Source organism: Protomyctophum bolini, assembly GCF_963924005.1.
Source record: "Protomyctophum bolini genome assembly, chromosome: 1".
In the NCBI taxonomy this organism is placed as follows: domain Eukaryota; kingdom Metazoa; phylum Chordata; class Actinopteri; order Myctophiformes; family Myctophidae; genus Protomyctophum; species Protomyctophum bolini.
Window position 1 is genome coordinate 36,774,409 of NC_137862.1, and position 21,654 is coordinate 36,796,062.

At 44.2% G+C, this 21,654-nt stretch overlaps 1 protein-coding gene across 4 annotated transcripts in view; it reads right to left on the reverse strand.

Annotated features, from left to right (window-relative positions):
* Window positions 1-1,319: 1,319 nt before the first annotated feature.
* Window positions 1,320-21,654, reverse strand: part of ankrd11 (ankyrin repeat domain 11) — a 164,945-nt gene continuing 144,610 nt past the window's right edge. The window contains exons 5-14 of one of the 4 annotated variants that reach the window (XM_080764527.1): window positions 20,274-20,450; window positions 17,794-17,994; window positions 16,620-16,762; window positions 15,090-15,237; window positions 10,476-14,991; window positions 7,526-10,328; window positions 7,032-7,130; window positions 6,600-6,743; window positions 6,373-6,465; window positions 1,320-5,865 (exon numbers count right to left, since the gene is read on the reverse strand). In XM_080764527.1, the coding sequence (XP_080620653.1) occupies window positions 5,680-5,865; window positions 6,373-6,465; window positions 6,600-6,743; window positions 7,032-7,130; window positions 7,526-10,328; window positions 10,476-14,991; window positions 15,090-15,237; window positions 16,620-16,762; window positions 17,794-17,994; window positions 20,274-20,450 (8,510 nt within the window). In that variant the 3' untranslated portion in view covers window positions 1,320-5,679. Of the gene's footprint in view, window positions 5,866-6,372; window positions 6,466-6,587; window positions 6,744-7,031; window positions 7,131-7,525; window positions 10,332-10,475; window positions 14,992-15,089; window positions 15,238-16,619; window positions 16,763-17,793; window positions 17,995-20,273; window positions 20,451-21,654 lie in introns of all 4 variants that reach the window. The other 3 variants (XM_080764525.1, XM_080764526.1, XM_080764524.1) reach the window with 3 other exon arrangements.

Consider the following 21,654-nt stretch of genomic DNA (forward strand, 5'->3'; position numbering starts at 1 on the left):
CTCAATTTGCCTGAAAATAGATTACCCAGCTATGACCTTTTTCATGAAAAAAAAATGAGTAGTGATATGGCTGACTGAGTAAAATAAAACAATCTACCTGAAAATAGATAGCTATAAGTGAAGAGCAATTTCCGCAATTACCATTTCCGCAAATTTCCTCAATTTCCATTTCCGCAATTTCCGCAATTTCCATTTCCACCATTTCCGCAATTACCATTTCCGCAATTTCCGCAATTTCCATTTCCGCATTTCCGCAATTTCCATTTCCACCATTTCCGCAATTTCCATTTCCATTTCCAACTATTAATGGCAGCTGGGTTTCATCATTCAAATAAAATAGAATTATGTCTTTCATTTGCATTGCATCTCCCCCCCCCCCCCCCAAGCTTTTATTTTCGTTCGAGTAATAGTACAACTCTAATAGTATTACTTATAATAATGTAATTAAAGATAACTTCATTCAGATTTATTTATTTTTATTTCATTTTCCAGATTTTTTTTTCTTCTTTTTTTTAGATTTTCATTGGTGGGCCAGTCATAATGGTCCCGCGGGCCTGATGTGGCCCGCGGGCCTGAGGTTGAGTATCACTGGCCTACATTATGTTTTTTGTTTATAAGATACCATAACATAAGATAATCCGTAGGCTCACTTTAGTGAGTAAAAGAGAGGGGACCTGTGTATAAGTCACCATTTGTAATGTGACTGTGAGTCAACCAAAGCAAACACTGCTGGCGGTCAGGTTGGATCCAAGACTTCAGGAGGTCCCATTGATTGATATCATGTTGTTTAGATATTGAGTCCATGAAACTGTTGTGCTGCGCTCACACAGGCAGATACAAAGATAGTCTAACATTCCTTGTCAATGGAAGCCAGCGACATGAAGATACAAAGCTACAACTAAATTGAACTGGCTTCAACTTCAGATACAAAGCCACAAATATGCAGTGAATCTTTGTATCTGCCTGTGTGAACTGTGAACACAGCATTAGTAGAATCTTTGTATCTGCCTGTGTGAACTGTGAACACAGCATTAGTAGAATCTTTGTATCTGCCTGTGTGAACTGTGAACACAGCATTAGTAGAATCTTTGTATCTGCCTGTGTGAACTGTGAACACAGCATTAGTAGAAAAAGCCAGATTCAGGATTGTAGGTAGACCTCGACTCAGCTTGAGAAATGTAAACCACATTCCTAAAACCACACACAGAAACAAGGCAAAGAAATAATACTAAAACCACACACAGAAACAAGGCAAAGAAATAATACTGAAACCAGGGGTAATATTTCAAAGTTTTATTAACGAACATAATCTCTGAGGAACAACAGCAGTTCTCGCGCTCTCTGTACATGCAACTGTAGAAAATAACAATTTTGAATTTTAACTTTTCAGTTTAGTCTTTTTTTTTCTCCATCCTCATTTTTCAGTTTCTCGCATTTATTTTTGCTGGAAATCAACAACAGCTAGAGGTGAAAGTACTGGATCCTTTTACAGCACTGACGATAGCATCAACAACCCCCCCCATAACCCCCAACCCCCCCCAATAGCTGCTCCAACAATATGTACATAATTAAACTACATTGTACAAATAAAAAAGTTACATTGTTACATCATAATCACCTGCAGCGAGCGCACTTGTCTCGTTGCTGTTAGAACCCCACATTCTACGCAAGTTTTTAGACTAGTACAAAGAGAAGGGTGCAAAACGTCCTGGGAGGTTTATTTACAAAGCTATGTACAGAATGTCTCTTTCACGCATTACAGGAGGAAAATTTACACAGCGGAGACCAACTTCAACTCAAAACATACCACAGGTGTCAGAAAAAAAAGATAATAAATAGGTTATTTCTCACCATTTAAAGAGTAGTTCTCCATGCTTTTATTAGTCATTTTCCATTCTAAAAAAGGAACAAAGAAACAGCTACAGACCGGGTTTAATAAAACAAAAGAAAACTAAGGGGGGAAAAGGCTTGAAATCGTGATTTGGGGAGGGGATTATGTTTGTGTCCAGTAAGAAAATCAAGCAAAAAAACAAGTCAAAAATAAACTGAGTGAATGTGAGTAGAGTAGAGGTAACATGTTGCTGACTGAGGGTAATATCATCTGGATGAGCATGGCCAAGTGCTTTACTGTGCATCGGAGGACTGCGGTGGGTGGGCAGGAAACTAATATGATTTTAATTTAACCAGTGATCACTTTTTATGTTAAGTGAATATTTACAAACTGCATACTGGAGAGCCAACATGGATGGATGTGTGATGGCGTCTGTCAGCCAACACAATTTCAAGCCTTTCTGGTTCAAAGAAGAAAAAAAAAAAGAGATAAAAAACAGAAGTTAAAAACAAGGCAGGGCTCAAACTGTTAAAATGTGACACATGAAACTGAAACACACTTGATGTCTTGTAAACAATAGTGAGGGTGCGGTCGGTCGGGGCATAGTAACGCTATACATTCTGCTGATCCATAAGCAAAGTGATTGACATGCCACTGGTGTTTATGCTTCATACACGAAGATAAACAAAAAGACAATTTAAAAGACAAAACAAACAATTCCCAAGACAAACAAGATGACTTTAAACACTACATACATTGAGCTAAAATACCAAAGGATTTTGTGGACAAAAACACCCTTCTCCCAAAAGAATAAAAAATAAAAATAAACAGGGCTTTGAAATCAAACTTCTGGCTATGTGCTATCTCTGTATAATAAACTGTGTATTTGTCTTTCAAAAAAATATCCAGGACTCTATTACTAGCCAACTTGCCTGCACAGTGGAATAGCAACGACCATTGCACTTAACTAGACATACCATACACAGCAATGCTGATGGTGTGTAAATAACAGCGAATATTGCCATCAGGATACATGAGCAGCTCTCACACACAGACAGGGAGCCTATGTGATAGGTCAGGAAAGCTATTTAAAACCAGGGCGCACTAAAAAATACAGAAAGAATACAAGTCATCATCACAAATCAACCTTTCAATGGGATAAAAAAAGAAGAAGAGGAAAACATCTACCCAACACTTTAGCACAGGCTAATCCTTTCCCCTCTACTGTTTAATGTGTCCACTTTTTTTGGTTCATACTGAGATTAAAGTTTCTTAACTGCCGCGTGACAAGGTCATGATTATGGCAACTGCCACCACACAACAGAGCTTCATGAGGAAACAACTTCAACTAAACATTTAGACGTCTCGATATCCCTGACAACACTAGCCATAGCCAAACCCCTTCCAGATTCTAAGTCCTGATAGAACTTGGAAGGCTGAAGTGACAAGAATCTGCCTGGTGATGCAGTGAAATGGATATGAGTCTATCTTTTTTAATTAAACAGATCTATCCTGGGAGGGTTCAACATAATTCTAAAATGATAATTTTTAAAATGTGCTATTCAGATTTTTAACATGTGAAAACAAATTTAACTCAAAGGGGCAATCAGGTTCTGGCATTTTCTGACACAGAGGACATTACTTTGGTGCCATCCAGTGAGTAAAGGCAGAACAGCACCTAGACAATCAGCTGTTCTCCAATATTGGATATACGGCCTGACAAACTGGTACAAAACACAAACACACTATAAAACTCTGGAATGAAGCCTTTCCATTGCAGTCACTATCCTTCAGATATCAGTCCAATTCACGTCATAAGCCAGCTAATAGCCAGCATGTTGAATACATGAATCTGGACTGTTGCCTAAAGCAATAGGACTAGCAGAAAGCTGACAGAATGACCTGTGACCGGTTTCAGACAAAGACATTTGTAAAGACCAAAAGTAAATTCAGTCCAATGTACAAAATAAAAGACTGGGAAAATGAATTTGAAAAAGCGAATTTGATGGGTTTTTTTCTTGTGAATGACATCTCTCACACTCATCCCACCCAGATATATTTAAATATGACTTTGCCTGACATTGAGTAACTTATAATTTTTTTCCACTGTAAAAAGGCATTTTCTTGGTTTGAATTTTTTCAGATATAATTGTGTAGTAAAGCAATGAATAATAAAGCTCTGTCTATTCTTTAAATAAATCCATAATAACCATTCTGCTACATCTGAAGGACTATACGGCGATTGGCCCCCTGGGAGGTCCTGTTTAATCCAGAAGAGTTCTCGATCAACTTAGCTAGGGTGTGGTGTGGTGATCCAAGCCCAGGTGAAGTGCATTGACCAACCCTGGACAGAATCTAGAGATGGGATCATACAACTGTGCACTGGAGTCTTTCAAATACTGACAGAATCGTGTACACATTTTGGCCCATGGGTATGAGGGGGGAAAGTGCTGCCCAAAAGTGAACTATACATACAAAGATAATTTTTCTTTCATTTATTTTTTCTTTACACTTAACTGAGTGATGTTACAGTACATAAGTTATTTACAACTGTGCAGTAATGTGTGGCAAAATAAATTATCTAGAAGGCAGCAAGTATACATTGGTTAACGAATATAAAAACTGTACATAATTTACGGAATACAACTTTTTTTTTTCTTTTTCTTTTTCTGTTTTCTTTAGTTTTTTTGTTTTTCCATTAAACTAATATTGGCTCTGTAGTGTTTCAAGTCACTTCCTCAGAAACAATGAAATGCCCAAGTAAAGTAAAATAGACAAAAAAGAAGAATATTTCTCTCCTCTCTCTGAACCACCATAATTGTAAATGTCTCTTTGAAGCGCAACATTTGTTGAGTTTTGTTTCCCATGATGTTTTTGCAGTCCGTGGCCATTTCGTGAGTGTGTTGGAGCACTGAAGGTGGCTGAGGAACGCTCCGGTCTGTCCTCAGAAATCCACTCCTTAACCTCCTCCATCTAGCCAGGCTGAGAGGCTGCACAAACAGTCTTTCCTCTCACGATGCTGGGCCCTGATGTACACACACACCCACACACATTGCAAACCCTATGCTGTAGTCCAGTGTGCTGCCGGGGCACTGCAGCACTTTTGTATGGAGCAGTGTGAACGGAATGGGGGCTTTCTGACCTTAAAACCAGAGAAACCAACCATCAGAGGCTGGTTTTAACAGCTTGGTCGATCTGTCCAAGCCATCCTGTTATAGGGATACATCGAGGATATCCCACGTGATACACCTAGGTTCTGTCCCTGTACTCTGGGTCAGGAGTCAGGACCGAGCTCTGTCTAGTTCTCCAGGCCCACCAGGAGCTCTGGGTCTATAGGGGGAAGGCTTCTCCTCAGTCCTCCCTCAGGACAGGCACCACACCAGCGGGAGAGCTCCTCTCTGGTGCTCCCACCTTGCGGTATTGTGGTGGGTCTGTTAAAGCGGGGACCAAAAAACAAATGCAGAAAATAGAACTCTATCCCCCTCTCTCATTAACTGAGCACTGGGGAGCTGTGTCCCGCCATCAGAGCTCCAAAGCAAAAAGCTGTTTTTTTGCTCTCCTACTCTGATCAAACAAAAGCATAAAAACTTCCGAGGACGAAAGTGCAAGTTGTGTGTATTTTCTTTTTCCCCCCCGATAAAAAGATGCTTCCTCTTCTCACGGAAGGGAACTGTAAGCAAGTTTTTTTTTCTTTACTTTTGTTTTTCTATATAATATATAGTTTTGTCTCGCTAAAGTATTCTTTCAAACTCGCTAGCCCTTTCCATTCGTTCTATTCAACGAAGTCTTTTTGAGAAGAAGTGATGCACGAGTAGTTTGCTCTCTATCTCTCTATAAGAACGGGTGTGTCATGCCGGCAACAGGACAAAGTCATCATTGACGTCGACCATTGGCACATAGAAGGAGGGCACCTCATTGACACAGAGGGACTTGTGCCCTGCAGGGTCCAGCTCCTGCACCTTGAGCTGCCACTCCATTCTCTGCACCGCATTGAGGGCAGCCGCCTCATGCTGTTGCCTCATTAACAGACATGTCTGGGGGAAGAAAATAAAACAAAAAAGGGTTCAAGATTAAAATATTGTAAAATGGTATGAGTTGATTCTTAAAATTTGGAAGTGAGAATTGGGGATGGCTGTCAGAGCATGTGAGCGTCGCGGAGCGGACGGGATATCCGCTCTTCGCTCTAGACGGCTTTTGTCCCGCTCGTTCATTCCGGAAAGATGTTCTGACCCATTTTAAAACCTGCCCATCGCTCAATTCAAGATCCACCCGCTCCACTCCTCGCACCGCTGTGCTCACATCTTTTGGTAGTGTATAAGCGTTATAGAGGGTATGCGCGTGACATCATCATCATACTCGGAGCTAATGAGGGAACACCTACTGAGTGGGGGAAAAACTTCCTGGCCTTGACAACCAACCAGAAAAGTCCTATCTGATTGCAACGTTAAACTCACTTAGCCACTCAAGTTCCCATTCACTTTATGCATGCACATACCCTCTATTATACCACGCAAAGTGAATGTCAATATTCTAACATTTACCTTCATGCGGTCGTATTTGTCATCCACATCCTGGATCCAGGAAATGAACTGGCGAGCGTTGAAGCGATCTCTCACAGACTTGTTCTCTTCCCCCTGGGAGCACAGAATATGAAAGAATAGCTAATAAATTATATAGTTTCAGACTGAACACTTACTGTATAATGTGCTGCTTTTGAATGATGCACTGAGAAGAAGAAGCTTGGGGTATAATTTACTTTCTGTCGCACCTGGCTCTCTACTGGCATATTGTACACTTCAGAGTCTAGCAACATGGTGCAGGCACTGAATGGTACTGCCTGATTGGCTATTGTCCTTGCCGCTCTGCAGTGGACCCTCAAGACTTCCTGCTCACAGGACACAATCAGCTTTTCCTGTTAACCGAGACAGAGAGAAAGAGAGAGAGAGGACATTCGGTTAATGGAAATGGTTTTCGATCAACAAAGAAATCACCATGCACAGAAATCATCAGAGTTGATTCATTAGAGTAAGACGAGATGGATTTCTGATTGTACGCCACTCACAAACTTTTCTATTACATTGATTCTTTGATCTTTGATCAAAGGACTGTTCATAACACTCCCAGTGTGTGCCGATGTGGATGAAAGAGCAATGGAATGAGGAAACAATTGGAAACTATAAAGCATGTGTGTGAGACATACCCTCTCAATGCTGTGCTGTAGTCTCAGCTTTCCCCGCACAGCCTCCTGCTGCCTGAAGAGCTCCTTCAGAGGTTCTGACAACGATGGTGGTGGAGCAATCTGTGAACAGAACACAAACATCACCTCACTGTTCAGTTACAGAAGGTTTGCAGTGTTGTGATTCCAAGTTTAACCCATTTTAGGCGGGAACCCCTTTTGGTTTTAGCATTACGTTATGCTTTAGCTATTTAAAAATAGCAGATCTACAAGCTCATGTAGCTTGTAGGTCTGCTATTTTTTTTTCAATCGAAGAACGACTGACATAAAAACAAAGCTTTTTCAGAAAACTGTCATTTTCAAACAGACTTTTTTAGAATCTGATCTCAGGTCAGAATGGGTTAACTAAATGAACCATGCATGTCTAGAAAAGACTCCTGGTGTGTTCTATTAGTCAGTCAGGCTAACGATTTAAACCTTTTGTGTATTCTCTTTGTAGAAAAGGGACTGCTACTCACCACAGGGATGTGCAGCTTGCTGAGTGGCTTCCCGTCCAACAGGTACGAGCCTGTGTAGGTGACATATTCAGCGTAGCACTGCGGGGCCTGGGGAGTGATGTAACACAGGATCTTCCGCTTCTCCTCAATTTTCTTCCTGATCTGCAGATATTCAAAGTAAGGGTTGGAGCGGTCGCTGTGGTAGGGTTCAATGTCGTCCAGCTTGATGGCGTTGACGATCACGGCCAACGTCTGCTGGATCATCTCCCTGGTCTGCTGCATGGCCGTGTTGACCAGGGCCACCTGGACCTGCGCTCCGGCCGAACGAGGAAACTTCCTCTTCCGCGGGTGTTGGGTCTGAGACTCCTCCTCCTCCACAGGCGGGGGGCGACCTTTTGAGGTCTTGCTGATGACCACGGGGGCAGGATTAGGGCTCAAAGTGGGTGGTGCCACTACCACGGTGGAGCTGGGGGTGGTCAAGGAGAGACTGACCGTCGGCTCCTTATCCTTCTCTATGGACAGGCAGCAAGGGGCTGAGGTGGGGGACGGGACGTGAACGGGAGCCGGAGTAATGCTTACAGTCAGGCTTGTTGTTACGGGGGTCGTAATAGCGGGTGAGACCATCACGCTGGCAGGAGGAGGGACAGCGACTGCGGCAGGAGCTGGGGGATTGTGCTTGCTCTGATTGGCCAGCATTTGGGCACGATTGCGGGTCATCCTCTGAGGGATCTCCTCCGTCTTCTTGGGGACTTCAGTGGTTGTGGACACGGCAGTCAGGGTGACTGTTAGCTTGGATGTGGTCTCCTGAGTGTCTAACAGGTCTACTGTACTGGAAATGGTGACCGCCACTGGGAGCTGAGGGAGTGGACTGCAGGACACTGGTCCCACTGCAGGCTCAGGCATCTGCTCTTGTCTCAGGTCTGGCTTGACAACAGCCACTGGATCCAGAGGGACCTGTAAATCAGTAAGGGCCTGAATGTGCCTGTGATGCTGCTGGCTGGCATCAGAGTTCACTGGTGAATACAGCATGTTGGCATCGGTCTCATCAGGTGCGTCGTATAACCCTTTGCCCTCCAACACGTCCATCTGTTGCTGTTTAAGGGACAGTGAGCAATTGACTGGCACACTCTGAGGCTCAGGCTCCAACTCTGGCTGGAAGTTGGTAGTTGGAGAGGGAACAACCAAATCTTGCCCAGCTGATTCCCCTAGCCCTGAACCTAGAGAGGGGCATGGAGCCTTAGCCAGGCTCGGTAAGTCCAGCTCCAATAAGTCCGGATCTTCATGGTCTGTGATTGTGTGTCGAATGTGGGCTGGCATGCTTTTGGTGTGGTCTGCTAGTTCTGGTTCTCGAGCCTCAGCTTCCTCTGCCTTGTCTGGGAGGGGGAGTTCCGGCAGAGAAAAAGGCCCCAAGTCATCCAATTCATCCACAGCTGCAGAGAAGGGGTCTACGACGGGGTCTGCCCAAGGGACCACGGGCTCATGGTTCACAGCGGGAGCCATGTGGTTCTCATCAGTGGCGGTGAAGCCATGGGAAGTGGGTCTGCTGTCTGGACCCACACATGGTGGCTCTGTGTCCATCGGGTGGCTCTCCTCTGTGCTAGACTTGTTGCAGTCTGCGAAGAAGGACTCCAGCCTCGTGGAGGAGGACGATGTATTCATGTAGTTGGGTTCACTGTCTATCGCCGTGTCAGGCCTCTCTGGAGAAGGGATGTCAGCCACCGCCTCCTTCTGCTCATCAAAGTCAGTGTCGGGTACGTAAGACCTGGAGTAGGAGGCATATGGGGGAGTCACAGAGGGGTGACCGGGCATATGCTGCATTTCACCGTCCGAATGGGAGAATGGGCTGGTGATCTTGGAGACAGCAGCCTCTATCTCCCCATATGTCCTGTGGGGAGATTTGAGAAGGATCTCAGAGTTCCAGCCCATGCTGTGCTCACAGGAGTTTTCACCCAGGTTGGATGGAGGGTGTGGCGGGGTGAGCTGGTGGACCTCTGGTGCTTGTCGCTCTGGGGACTCAGCAGGCCAGCTCTTCCTAAGAGGGTCTTCAACCTGAGGCGAGAAGGAGCACAATTCTCTCGCCTGTTCTGGCTCCTCCTCCATTGCTGGACAATGATCTCCATCTACTCTCTCATCCAAATCGCCTTCACCTTCATCTTCCTCTTCCTCCTCGTCCTCCTCCTCCTCTTCTTCATCCTCCTCCTCCTCCTCTTCCTCCTCCTCCTCCTCTTCGTCCTGCTCTTCGTCCTGCTCTTCAGGAAGGGAGGGCAGGTAGTCAGTGCCACTAACGGGGTCTGAAGCGATGAGGCTGGGCTCGCTGTGGTGAGGCTCAGAGATGTCATCGATGTCCAGGGGTGGAAGAGCAGCTGGAGCTGGAGTCGGCGGGGCAGCAATGTCCAAGCAGGGCTCTTGCGGGTCCGGCCTGTGAATGGGTGTGGAGGGCTTGAGTAAGAAATTGTTGTATACGTTCTCGGGGAGGTGTTCACTACTCTCTGACCCAACATGGGTGGATGCTGCTGTGTCTGGGGCTGGGTGAGCCGACTCCATCCGGGGCGAGAGCATCATGGGGGAGAAGTAGGACGGGGACATACAGTCCAGTCTGTCCATAGGCCCCGGTTTCTCCTCTGGAGGGTGAGAGGCCGATGCCTCAAATTCAGAACCCCCTTGAGCACTCTGCTGCCTCAGGAAGGGTTGAACCGCCTTGAACTCATCCTCCAAGGGTCGACGGACGTCTGATGATGCAGAGCGGCTGACAAGGGGAAGCTGGAGGTTCTTAGCTGGGGTCAGACAGGTGCCCTCCTGGAAACTATGGGATGAGTTCGAGTACCTGCTAGAAAACAAACAGATGGAAAGAAGGGGAGGCTGTTAGGGTTTATAATGACAAAAGAAAAATGTAATGGTAGCAGTTAGGAACATGAGCTGTCATTCTATATGAATGCTGGTAACACTAATATGACTGTGTGTCTTTTAATACCTTTCAAAGAAGGATGGTGAGCAGGCGTTCATCGACATGGTCATAGCTGAGGAGTTTTGGCAGTCCAGACCATCAAACATGATGTCAGGGTAATCTTCAGCACTGCATGAGGGGGTTCGAGGAGTCTGCATGACCTCCTCATAGCTGGGACAGGAGATGACAGAAGTCGGTGTGGGGACACCTGTTGGTCTGTTTTGGTCTGGTCTGGGGGAGGCAGGGAGGTTCTCTTTCATTTGGTGACCAGCCAGCCAGTCCTTGGTGTTCTGACTGTCGATGGGCTGGGACTTCCTGTCAGGAGACATCATTTGGGATGGGAGACAGACATCCTTCAGCTTCTTCTCCTTGAGTGCAGACTCCAGGCTGTTAGATTTCTTTGTCGATAGCTCATTGCGGTTTTTCCTCACCTCCTCTGTGGACTTGGTTTTGTCCTTCAGCTTTAGGTCCCCAGATCTGTGCCTCAGCTTTTCCATCTGTTTCATCCTTTCTTTATGTTTCTTGTGGCGCTCCTCGATCTCCTGGTCTTTCTTGCTTAACATCTGACCGAAGCTGGTAAGTCTAAGATCACCATCCACCAGAAGTTTTTCACGTGGGCGAATATCTTTCCGCACAGGGTCTTTAGATTGAGTGAGTTTTTCATTTTCCTCCTTAACCTTGGACTTCGTATGGTCCACCCTGGTGTCTTTTTCGATTGCATCCCTATTTCTGTCTTTTTTCAGGTCAAACTTTGGGCTTTCTTCTTTTGACCTGTCTTTCAGAACAGTGATCTGTGAACTCTCTTTCACCCCCGATTTGACATCATCCTTGGAGTGTTTGAATGACCCAAAGCCATCAATGTACTTTTGATGCTTTTCTTCTTTTATTTTCTCCTTGTGTTTCTCCTTTTTCTTTTTGTCCTTCATCTTGTCACTGATGACACTACTCACTTTATCCTTGTCCTTTTTGGACATCTCTTTCTCAAACTCCAAAGTCTTGTCAAAGTCGTCTTCTTCGGCCTTAGACCCATACGGGAACGTATAAGGGTCTGCCTCTAGAGGCATGGTCTCCTTCTCAAAGGGCTGGCTCTCCCTACGCCCATAGGACTCTCTAATCTCCTCTGCCTTATCACGCTTGTCCACTTTCTCCTTCTTGATCTTTTCCTTCTCTTTGTCATGGCTTTTCTTGGAGGAGGAGGAAGAGGAATGGCGGTGTCTCTCTTTCTCTCTGAATTTGTCCTGTGGCGTAGATATGGATAAAGAGTCTCTCCTCTCCTCCGGGACATCTGGGAGGCTGATGGAGGAGTCATAGTAACTACTGAGGATTGGTTCATGACCCCGGTCGGTGAAGCTGTCTGAGGACATTTCACTGTTCTTATCGTTCGAGTCATCTTTATAATCATTCATGGCTTCCTCCTCCAGTTTTTCCAGGAGGGACTTTTCATTCTCTCCACTGCCTTTTGAGGGTTTCTTTTCCTTTGAGTGATCCTGCTTGTCCTTATATTTGCTCTTTGCCTTCTCCTCACTCACGTCCCTCTTGTCCAGCAGCTTCTGTTTATTTTTCTTGTCTTGGTTTGAGTCCACTGACATTCGATCTTTCCTGTCCTTGTGTTTCGCATCAACAGAGTCTTTCTTGTCTTTGTTATGTTTCTCAAGGGAGCCTTTCCTCTCCTTGCCTGTGTCAAATCCAGCCTTTTCCTTCTTCTTATCTTTGTGTTCTTTCTCTTTTGCCTTTTCTGTTGCATGTTTGGTCTCGACTGAGTATTTTCTCACTTTTTCTGATGGAAAGTGATCCAGCTCATCTTGATCAGGTGTGGAGTCCTTCCTGTGGGAGTCGGAAAGACCAAGCGAGTCGCTTAACTTGGCCACACCCCCATTGTAGCTATCTTCCTCATCATCACTTTCATCCGTGAAAATGTCAGCTATCTTGTACCAAGTTTTCTCCCGGACCTTCTCAGGTTTTCTCTCCTCTTTCTTTACCTCCAAGAAGTCTTTCTCCCTGTCCGCATGCTTATCCTGAGAGGTCTTCTCTTTTTTGTCCTTGGTCTGCTCTACAGACATTTTCCGGTCTTTGCCGTCTTTGCTGTGAGAATCTTTATGTTTGTCTTTGGCTCCCTCCTTCTTGTCTTTGGAGCCCCTGTCAGCGTCTTTCTCTTTAACAGCCTTCTCTGCAGAGCTTTTCTCACTCTTCTCCTTCTCCTGATCAGTTCCTCTGTCTTTAGGCTTCTCCTTGTGCTTGTCAGGTTTTGTCTTCTCTCTCTTCTCGGCTCCGTCTCCCTTCTTTTCTTTCTCTTTTCCAGAGTGATTTCTCTCTCTGATATCAGATGTTTTGCCAGCAGACTCCATATCTTTGAAGAAAGCATCGTTGCCATAGTCATCTCTCACAGACTCTTGTTTGATCTTTGCGTCCTTCCTCTCTTTCGTAAACTCGTAAGAGTCTTTACGTTCTCGGTTGTTGTCTACAGAGTCCTTCTCTTTCTTCTCCTTGACAGCCTCTGTTGACTCCTTTCGCTTCTTTTCCTTTTCAACTGAGTGGCCGGAGTTCAGTTTCTGTTTCTCCACCCAGTCCTTTTTCTTTTCATTTACCTTTTCTGATGATTCCTTCTCTTTTTTCTTGATTGTGACTTCTTTCTCTGCTCGTTTCTCAGCATGATCTGACTTCTTATCTTTGACTTTGTTTTCTTTCCGTCTAGTTTCCTCTTTCACTGTCTCAACAATAAGTTTAACAGCGTTGTTTGTTTTGTATTCCTTGTATTCCTTTACAGGAGCGTCCCAGCTGTCCTCCTCGTAGAGGGAGGAATCAGAGGTCATGTCTGAGGCCCATCTGTCGTGGTGGTCGTCTGAGGCACTGAGCTTGGTGTCTTCCATATTTAGGAAGCGGTTGTTGACATCATAGCCTTCATACTCAGACTCCTCCTTCGGAATCTTCTCCTTTTTAGATTTTTCCTTCTCTTCCTTGGAATTTTTCTCCTTGTCCACCTTTAGATGTTTCTCCTCTTTCAGGTCGCCTTTCCTATCTGCCTTTGAGGAGGACTTCTCCTTGGACTTCTTCTTTTTGTCCTCTTTGTGAGCCTTCGGTTTATCCTCCTTAGGTTTATCCTTCTCCTTGACATTTCTCTCTTTTTCAGCTTTCGCAGGCTTCTCACGCTCCTCTTTGCTGACCTTCTCCTTGTTGGATTCCTTTGCCTTCTTATTTTTCTCCTCCTTGACAGCTCTCTGCAACTCTTTTCCGGATGACCAGTCCTTGTCCTCAGACTTGCCTTTGGAGATCCGTTCCTCCTTTTTCAGATGGTCTTTTTCATGTTTGGACAACTTGACCTTGCTTTCAGCAGGAGATTCACTCTCGACAATTAATGGCTTTTGCCTTGAATCATCAAAATCAAAAGAGTAGCTTTTGACAAACTTCTCATTCATGTCTTGATTGAGCACTAGACTGGGGGCTTTATCCTTTTCCTTCTCTTTGTTTTTGTGCTTGTGCTTCACTTTATGTTTTTTCAATACTTTACCATCTACATCGGTTTTCGAGACTGTACTGTCTGCATTGGAGTTCTTGTAGAAGTCCTTCTTGTCTAACGTGTTGCTGTGCACATTGTTGTTTTTCTTCTTGTTCTCCTGTGCTTTTTTCTTCACCTGTTTAACCGACTCTACACTGGAGTCTGCCGAGGAATAGTCGGACTCACTGGAAAGCCGTGTCCTGACCGAGTCGGACATGGAGCTGACGTCTGACCACGCAGGTGACGACACTGTCTTCCAACCGTCTGTCCTCCACTGCTTAGGGTGCTGCTCCGCAAGTGATGGTGCTTGTTTCTGAGAGTTCGGGTTACCATGAGAGGAAGAGGATGCGTTAAAGCCAGATGATTCTTTTAGGCTCGTAGTGGAGGAGTCCTTTATACTATTCAAGCCCTTATTCGAGTCCTCACTCTCCATGTCGCCGCATTCAGAGTCTGACGTGCAGAACTTATCATTGACTTTAGGAAAACGGACCTCTTTACTGACATTATTTTTTGTCTCCTTCTTCCGCTTCTTTTTTACTTTATTTTTATCTTTCTGCTGTTTGGAGCTGAGTGTGGTAGAGTCTCTGGTCTTAGTATTAGTTGGCTGGGCCTGTTGCCGAGGCGTGGGGGTTGGCGTAAAACATAACGTCCTATCGTCCTCGTCAGAACTGTTACTGTCAGAGATAATCCGCCGAACAGTTTTCTTTGGTGTGAGCGAGTTGCTTTTGGAATAGGTTTTGACCTCCATTTTGGGTATGGAGCCGAGGCTGTTGGCCGTCTTAGGGACGGGCACGGGCACGGGCATGGGTTCCTTACGGATGAAGTCCTTCTTTAAGAGGTGCTTGTCATCCACAGGCGGGACACGTTCATCCTCATCATCCTCATCAAACTCATATTCGTCTTTGACAGGTGTGGTGGTGGCAGATTTGGGAGGGTCCATGCCGGTTTTCCCTTTCAGCTTAAGGCCCTTCTCAAACTCTGAGTCCGTGTTATTGCCATCGACAGAGCTGGATGGGGCAAACGATGGGGCATCTTCCTCCTCTGACGATTCTGAAGAGAAGACAAAGTGAAATCAATACACAATTCAAATCAACACGTTGATTTCTTCTTTCCGTAATGGCTTGTGCAAATTATCTATGCCTACATACCTGATGAACTCTCTTCACTGGAGGTGTAAGTGCCTTTCCCCAACAACAGATTTAGCATAGTAGGTGAGTTGGCAACCTTCAATGCTGTTTCACCTCTCCGGTTGCTTTGACGTGGGTCCCCTCCATACCGTAGAAGCAACTTAACCACCTAAAATACAACAACAGACAATGATTACAGAATGTAAGAGACAGTACACGCACCAATAAATTATAGATAGAGGGATGAACACACACACACACACACACACACACACACACACACACACACACACACACACACACACACACACACACACACACACACACACACACACACACACACACACACACACACACACACACACACACAATATACTGTATCTATATATACAATTGAGTAGATCACACTTCGTTTGGTCAAGTCATAGACCGTGACGTATGCAGAGTATGCGGAAGTAGCCGTTTACGCCTGTGCTTTGTGGCCGTGATACGTCACTGACTTTACCTCTGCGTTTTCAACCCAGCTTTGTGGGTGTTCGCAGTTTCCCTTTCCGTGATGCGATGGACCGATTAGAGCGCCCACACAACCTGCCCAGCACGGAAAAAACACGGTCAGTGGCCAAAGAATAATGGCTGTCTGCCTTCGTTAAAAATGTACGGTTTGTGTGTGCGTGTCTCACTTAGATCGCACGGCCACAGACGTGTGGCGTTAGACGTGAGCGTGCCGCAGGCTCCTCACTCCTTGGGCTGTTTTTTGTCGCTGTATATATTTGCACATAAGTGAAATTTGTCCTCTGCATTTTACCCATCCTATTACTAGGAGCAGTGAGCAGCCATTGATGGTAGTGCTCGGGGAGCGGAGCAATTAGGGCTTAAGGGATATATCTTGCGCCTTATGCCTAAACCTATTTGCCATTTTTTACCATTTAGAAAAACAAATTTGAATAGTTCAAATAGCGGTTCTCACAATGTGTCAATGTAGATCGGCTAGTTGAACTATTTTAAAACGTATTTAAAAATAGTAAAAATCACACCAGTGTGAAGTGAGGGGCGCTCTTATCATCATACATCATATTCAATAATCAACCAATCAAAACATCACAAATGTCATTCCGGCCAATCACTTTTGGCGTCTTCACTCTTCTCACTTTTGTCTTCAATATGTACTTTGCTCAGCCAATTCAATTACAATATTGTGTGAATCACAAGCCAATGTTTGTGTTCACACAAACCCGGAAAGCTGGCATTGGAGGTGCCAACGCCCCTCAAAAAATGGCAAATAGCGTAAATATTTCAATCGTGATGCGATGATGGAACCACGGATGGATGATCAAAACCACGGACAGCGCTCGTAGTTTCAGGGAAAACAGCGAGGGAATATCCTATTTTAAGCATTATCCTCTGGTTTCTTTAGTACCTCATGTTGTCCTAGGATGATGTCTGAATCCTAATAAAATCAATCAAAATGCTGTAATAGTCTCTTAATCAGGGTTCGCCATACCAGGGCTGTGTGCTCACAATACAATATTTAGGGAAAATGTTCATTCTAACCTTGAAATGACCGTTGTTTGATGCATCATGTAGAGGGGTGTCATCATCCAGACCCTTGGTGTTGACCTCGGCCCCGGCTGCCAGCAGCTGCTTGGCCACATCGTAGTACCCTCTGTTGCACGCCTCATGCAATGCAGTCCAGCCTGGATATGATATGACAAGATATGATATAAGATATGATATGAAGAGCCATAGAAATATATTCATTAACGTCAATGTCGGGCAGAAAGCTTGGATCACCATAAAGTTCAAAGTTGTTGTTTTTTTCCTTCCGTAAATGAATGTCCTCCTTCGTCAAACTACACTACACTGTCACAATATGAAAGGAGCAAAAAATAGCCCAGATACGAGCTCAACGTCGTGAGCTTGCATATCAGTTATTTTAAGCATTTCTGAAAGATTTTGAGTCTGTGTGCAGGTTTTTATGAATATCGATCCAATGAAAAGTATTAACAAAATATACTTTATTTGTGCTTTCGTAAATATGTTTTTTTTGCCAAGCAGTCAATACAAACAGATCACACAATACATTGACAATAAAATAAACACATCATAACAAAAGGCTACCAGTCAATTACATTTTATGCTTGTTCATAAGTCCTGTATGGAACAAACAATCTTGAAGCCCTAGCCTGCAGAGAAGGTACTGTAAACACATCATAACAAAAGGCTACCAGTCAATTACATTTTATGCACAGAACTGAGATGGGGCCTGCTTGTTCATAAGTCCTATATGGAACTGAGATGGGGCCTGCTTGTTCATAAGTCCTATATGGAACTGAGATGGGGCCTGCTTGTTCATAAGTCCTATATGGAACAAACAATCTTGAAGCCCTAGCCTGCAGAGAAGGTACTGTGTACCGTCGCCCTGATGGTATACAGGCTGTGTAACGGGTGTGTATTATCCCTAGTAATAGGGATATACACACACATGTGTCTCATACATTGATGTCATACTCTCAAATCCGTACCCCAGCTATGATCCATGTGTGCATTAACCTCTTGAAGAATAAATAATAAATGCTGATCTACAAGCTCAAAATGACCTTTTGTAGATCGGCAACGTTTGCAGAGGAGATTCGGTGTACGGACAAAATTGTTCCAATTAGAATTGTACCTCAAGTCCGTTTCTCCAGCGCTAGAGGCTTTTTATCAAGCATGCAAGGCGTCTCACCTGCAAAGTCTTTTACATTCACATCAGCGCCTTCACTGATGAGCTCCTTGATGCGGCGTGCCTCTCCGCGGATCGCTGCCCTGTGCAGCCGAGTCTCACCCCTCTCATTCCGCTTGTTTACTTTGTCTTTGGTTTTAGATGCAGAGTTTGGCGTTCCCTTCTGACCCATGTTGGACTGTGACTGGTGCTTTGGTGTTGTGTCTGCACAGATGAAAAATACAATTGTGTTAAACAGAAGCACGTAGAGAGAACATACTCCATGTTTTACATTAAAACCAACAAAATGAAAAAATAAATACAAAATAGAAAGGTTCACACAATCAGTGGTATGCAGGCTAGGTCGAGGTTTGTGAGATTAAGCCCAGACAGAAAGACAAACATACAAGTGTGAAAACATGATCTCCCGCTACTTCAGCTACATCCAAGATGGTGCCTTGTGCACCTTGAAATGGGCCCTGAAGAAACAAATCGCTGGGCGTCCTGATTTAATGGTTACAAATACCCCCGGGCGTTCTAGGTGTTAACCTAGCAAATCATCATTAAGAACAAATTATTATTTACAATAGCAGCCTATGGAGCGGAAAGAAAATAATGTAATTCAAGTTAGGTAAAAAGATCACACTTGTGTGAAGTGAGGGGCGCAGCGAGGGCAGTATTTACATCACCCCAATGACGTCTTGTGTTGTCATTTACTACTCTAAACAAACATTAAAGTCAATAGACTTGGCTGGCGACGGGGAATTTATAATTTGCTCGTTTACATATGACGGATAAGTTTTCCCTTCAATGTCAATGGCGTTTAATGTTTAATTTACATCATATTTAGCGGAATTCTGACGTCATTTCTCCGTTCATTGTCAATGGCAAATAATGAGATGGGCTGGGACAAGATTTAGCGAACATTTGACCGGAATTCCCCTTTCATTATCAATATATATAGACGTGTGGGGACAAAAGCTGTTCATAGAAGGGGTTAGCGGCCTCCTATACAACATATCAATGTTTGTGTGTTACGTAATGATTGTGTTTACACTATGATGTAAAATTGCCAATTCATTGTCAATGGGAATTTAATGTTTGTGTAGGACAAGGTTTGTGCACACACACACACACACACACACACACACACACACACACACACAGCTGGACATAGGAGGGGCTAGCACCCCTCCAAAAGGATTTACACATCAGATTGCAAACAAGCACTGCAATAATCAAGACAAGAGCACCATGCACACATGGCAGTAAAGTAATCTCCATAGGTGGGTAAAGTTTTAGCCCAATCTCACGCCCATTGACTTCCAGTATTAAATAAATACATCATGTGCCAGCCACAGTGGGCTCCCCTCACTTCATACGAGCGTGATTCTTTTTAAAATAATAACAATAACATCAATGCAATACTATCCATGACTGTAGATGACAACAGACAAAAACAACTAGTGTGAACCCCTCCTAGCCAGTAGGGGGCAGTCTAGGTCTAGAAATAAGCAGCCAAGTGGTAGGGCCAACTTCAGTAAAGCTCATTTCATCACATTTACAAGATTAAATGCAAGCCTTAATCACATTTACATTATTGAGTTTCCACAGCTATTGTCCCAAATGCTATTTGAAACTCACATAATCTATGGGCATTCCTTCAGGCATAAACTAATGGAATGAATATACATAGTGTAGCACACACACATCATGGTTCTAAAATGTGTACACAGAATTTTATTTACACATCATTTTATTTAGTGTTCCACTAATATAAAGAACAATTCCTTGACGATGGAAACCCAAAATGTATAACTGAAACACTGAATTAATACAATATCAGGAACCAGATCAGATATGAAACAAACAAAGCAATAATTGAAAGGACCCTGAATGTAATTGCAAAAAGATTGTCAGTCTCACACCAACACAATATCACTGAGGACGTTACTGTCATTTCCCCCATAATTTGTTTGTGCTGTTTTCCGAAAAACTAATATAATATATAAACAAGTGTAACTGTGTATGAATGTTTGTTGACGCAAAACAACAAGGCCCAACTCACGTAGACGAAGACAGCAGATGTACACAGCGCTGCAATAATGTGAATTGATTGAGGGTTATCTTGTATAATTGAAATCTAATTAAGTGGCAGGGTCTGTTCTTCACTGGAGCATGGCACAATGGTGTGGCAAGCGGGTGATGAGTGACAGAGGCGCGTTGCAGTCACGCCAGCAGCATACAATTTGACCCCTATGCACGTACCCTTATGATTAACACCAACCACAAATGCCACCCACCCACCTCACACGGACACACACGTCACTCACACATAGCTCCACTCTTTCACCATAAAGTCCTCCGTATTACATTGGTGTCTCTGAGAGTCTACAAATGTATTGTAACTCTCAGAGTTGAATTAACACTGAGGATGTTACTGTGTTCCTCGTCAGCCACCACTGACCCCCAGGGAAGACGTGGCCTCCATTACAAGCACGCACCTGGACTGTTGACGGACTCTTCAGCTGTCATTTGCATGAGCAAGGCCACCTGCTGCCGCTCTGAGAGGGGGTAATGCCCGGCCCGGATCCCTGGCATCCCCATACCAAACGGCAAGCCTGCCTTCCGGGTGTTGGTAGGCTCCTTTTTAATGCGCTTCCGCTCCGGACCTTGCTTCTCTGTAAAGAGAGAGAGGGGCAAAGCAAGCCATGTTAAGCTTACTGAGCAGCATGCAAAAACATACAACACACACAACAGATTTTAGACCACTTAGTTATGAGAATACAAGTGCAATATGCATACCGGCATTCCTTTTGGTATTATTGACACTTCTAGCCAGTAACTTTATTACTGTGAATTGACGTAGTGTAAATATTGTGATATAATACTTTTTTTCCCTGTGAATGTCACTGATTCAAAGTAAAGCACAGGCTGGTCGTTGTCATACAATATATCTCCTGGTATCTTCCACTGGTAACAAGTCAGGCGCCTCTGGTCTAAGTTAGCATCTGTGAACATATGATTGTGTATAGCATCGAGGTAAGGTCCATATATTTTAGGCGCCTGCTGGTGTCAAGGTGACAGAGGTGACTTTACTGGGTGATTACCCAGGTGCCCATGGGGTACGGAGGTTACAGAAGGCACAGTGTGTTTATGCTTGTCTGTATCTAAGTCAGTCAGTCAGAGAGGAGTGGAGGGTACAGGGCCACTGCAACTTGGCAGAGCTACAGTTATTATGAAATAGTTGGTGTACATTTCAACTCAATGTGGCCTGGCCAAGGTCATGCCGCTTAGCTTGCCTGACTGAGACATAGTGCTACTGGATAAAAGCAGCTACTCCACACAGTGGACCACAATTATTTTCAGTGGCAGCGTGTCCAGGACGTGACAGACTATCTGCCCCTTGTGGATTGTCTTAGGTGTTAAAGTACCCGTGTACATGATAACAAAGCCAGATTGATTGACTTATGCTTGTGTGCCAGTGTCACATGCAAAAATAGTAGATCTACAAGCTCACAAAAAGGGGGGACTGATCATGATTTCTCCAATAAAATGTACCACTGTTTACAGCATCAGCAATAAAAAAAATCAAATAAATGAAATTATGAAATGAATGTAATAATTACTAAATTATGACAGCAGGCAAACTCATGGAGTCTGCTTTACACTCCGTTGCACAACTGTGTCACTTGACTAAAATGACTCTTTCAAAGTTTTAAATTGGTTACCAGTATGTTCATCACACGACAGGGCTGTGCGATGATGTGTAAATGAGCCCTATAAGGGGTAAGAAAAAAACGAAATAGAATACAACTGCGTTGAGAGGCTTGTACATAGACACCAGCAGAGTGGCAGATGTGTCGGAGTCTGACTAGGACTTCT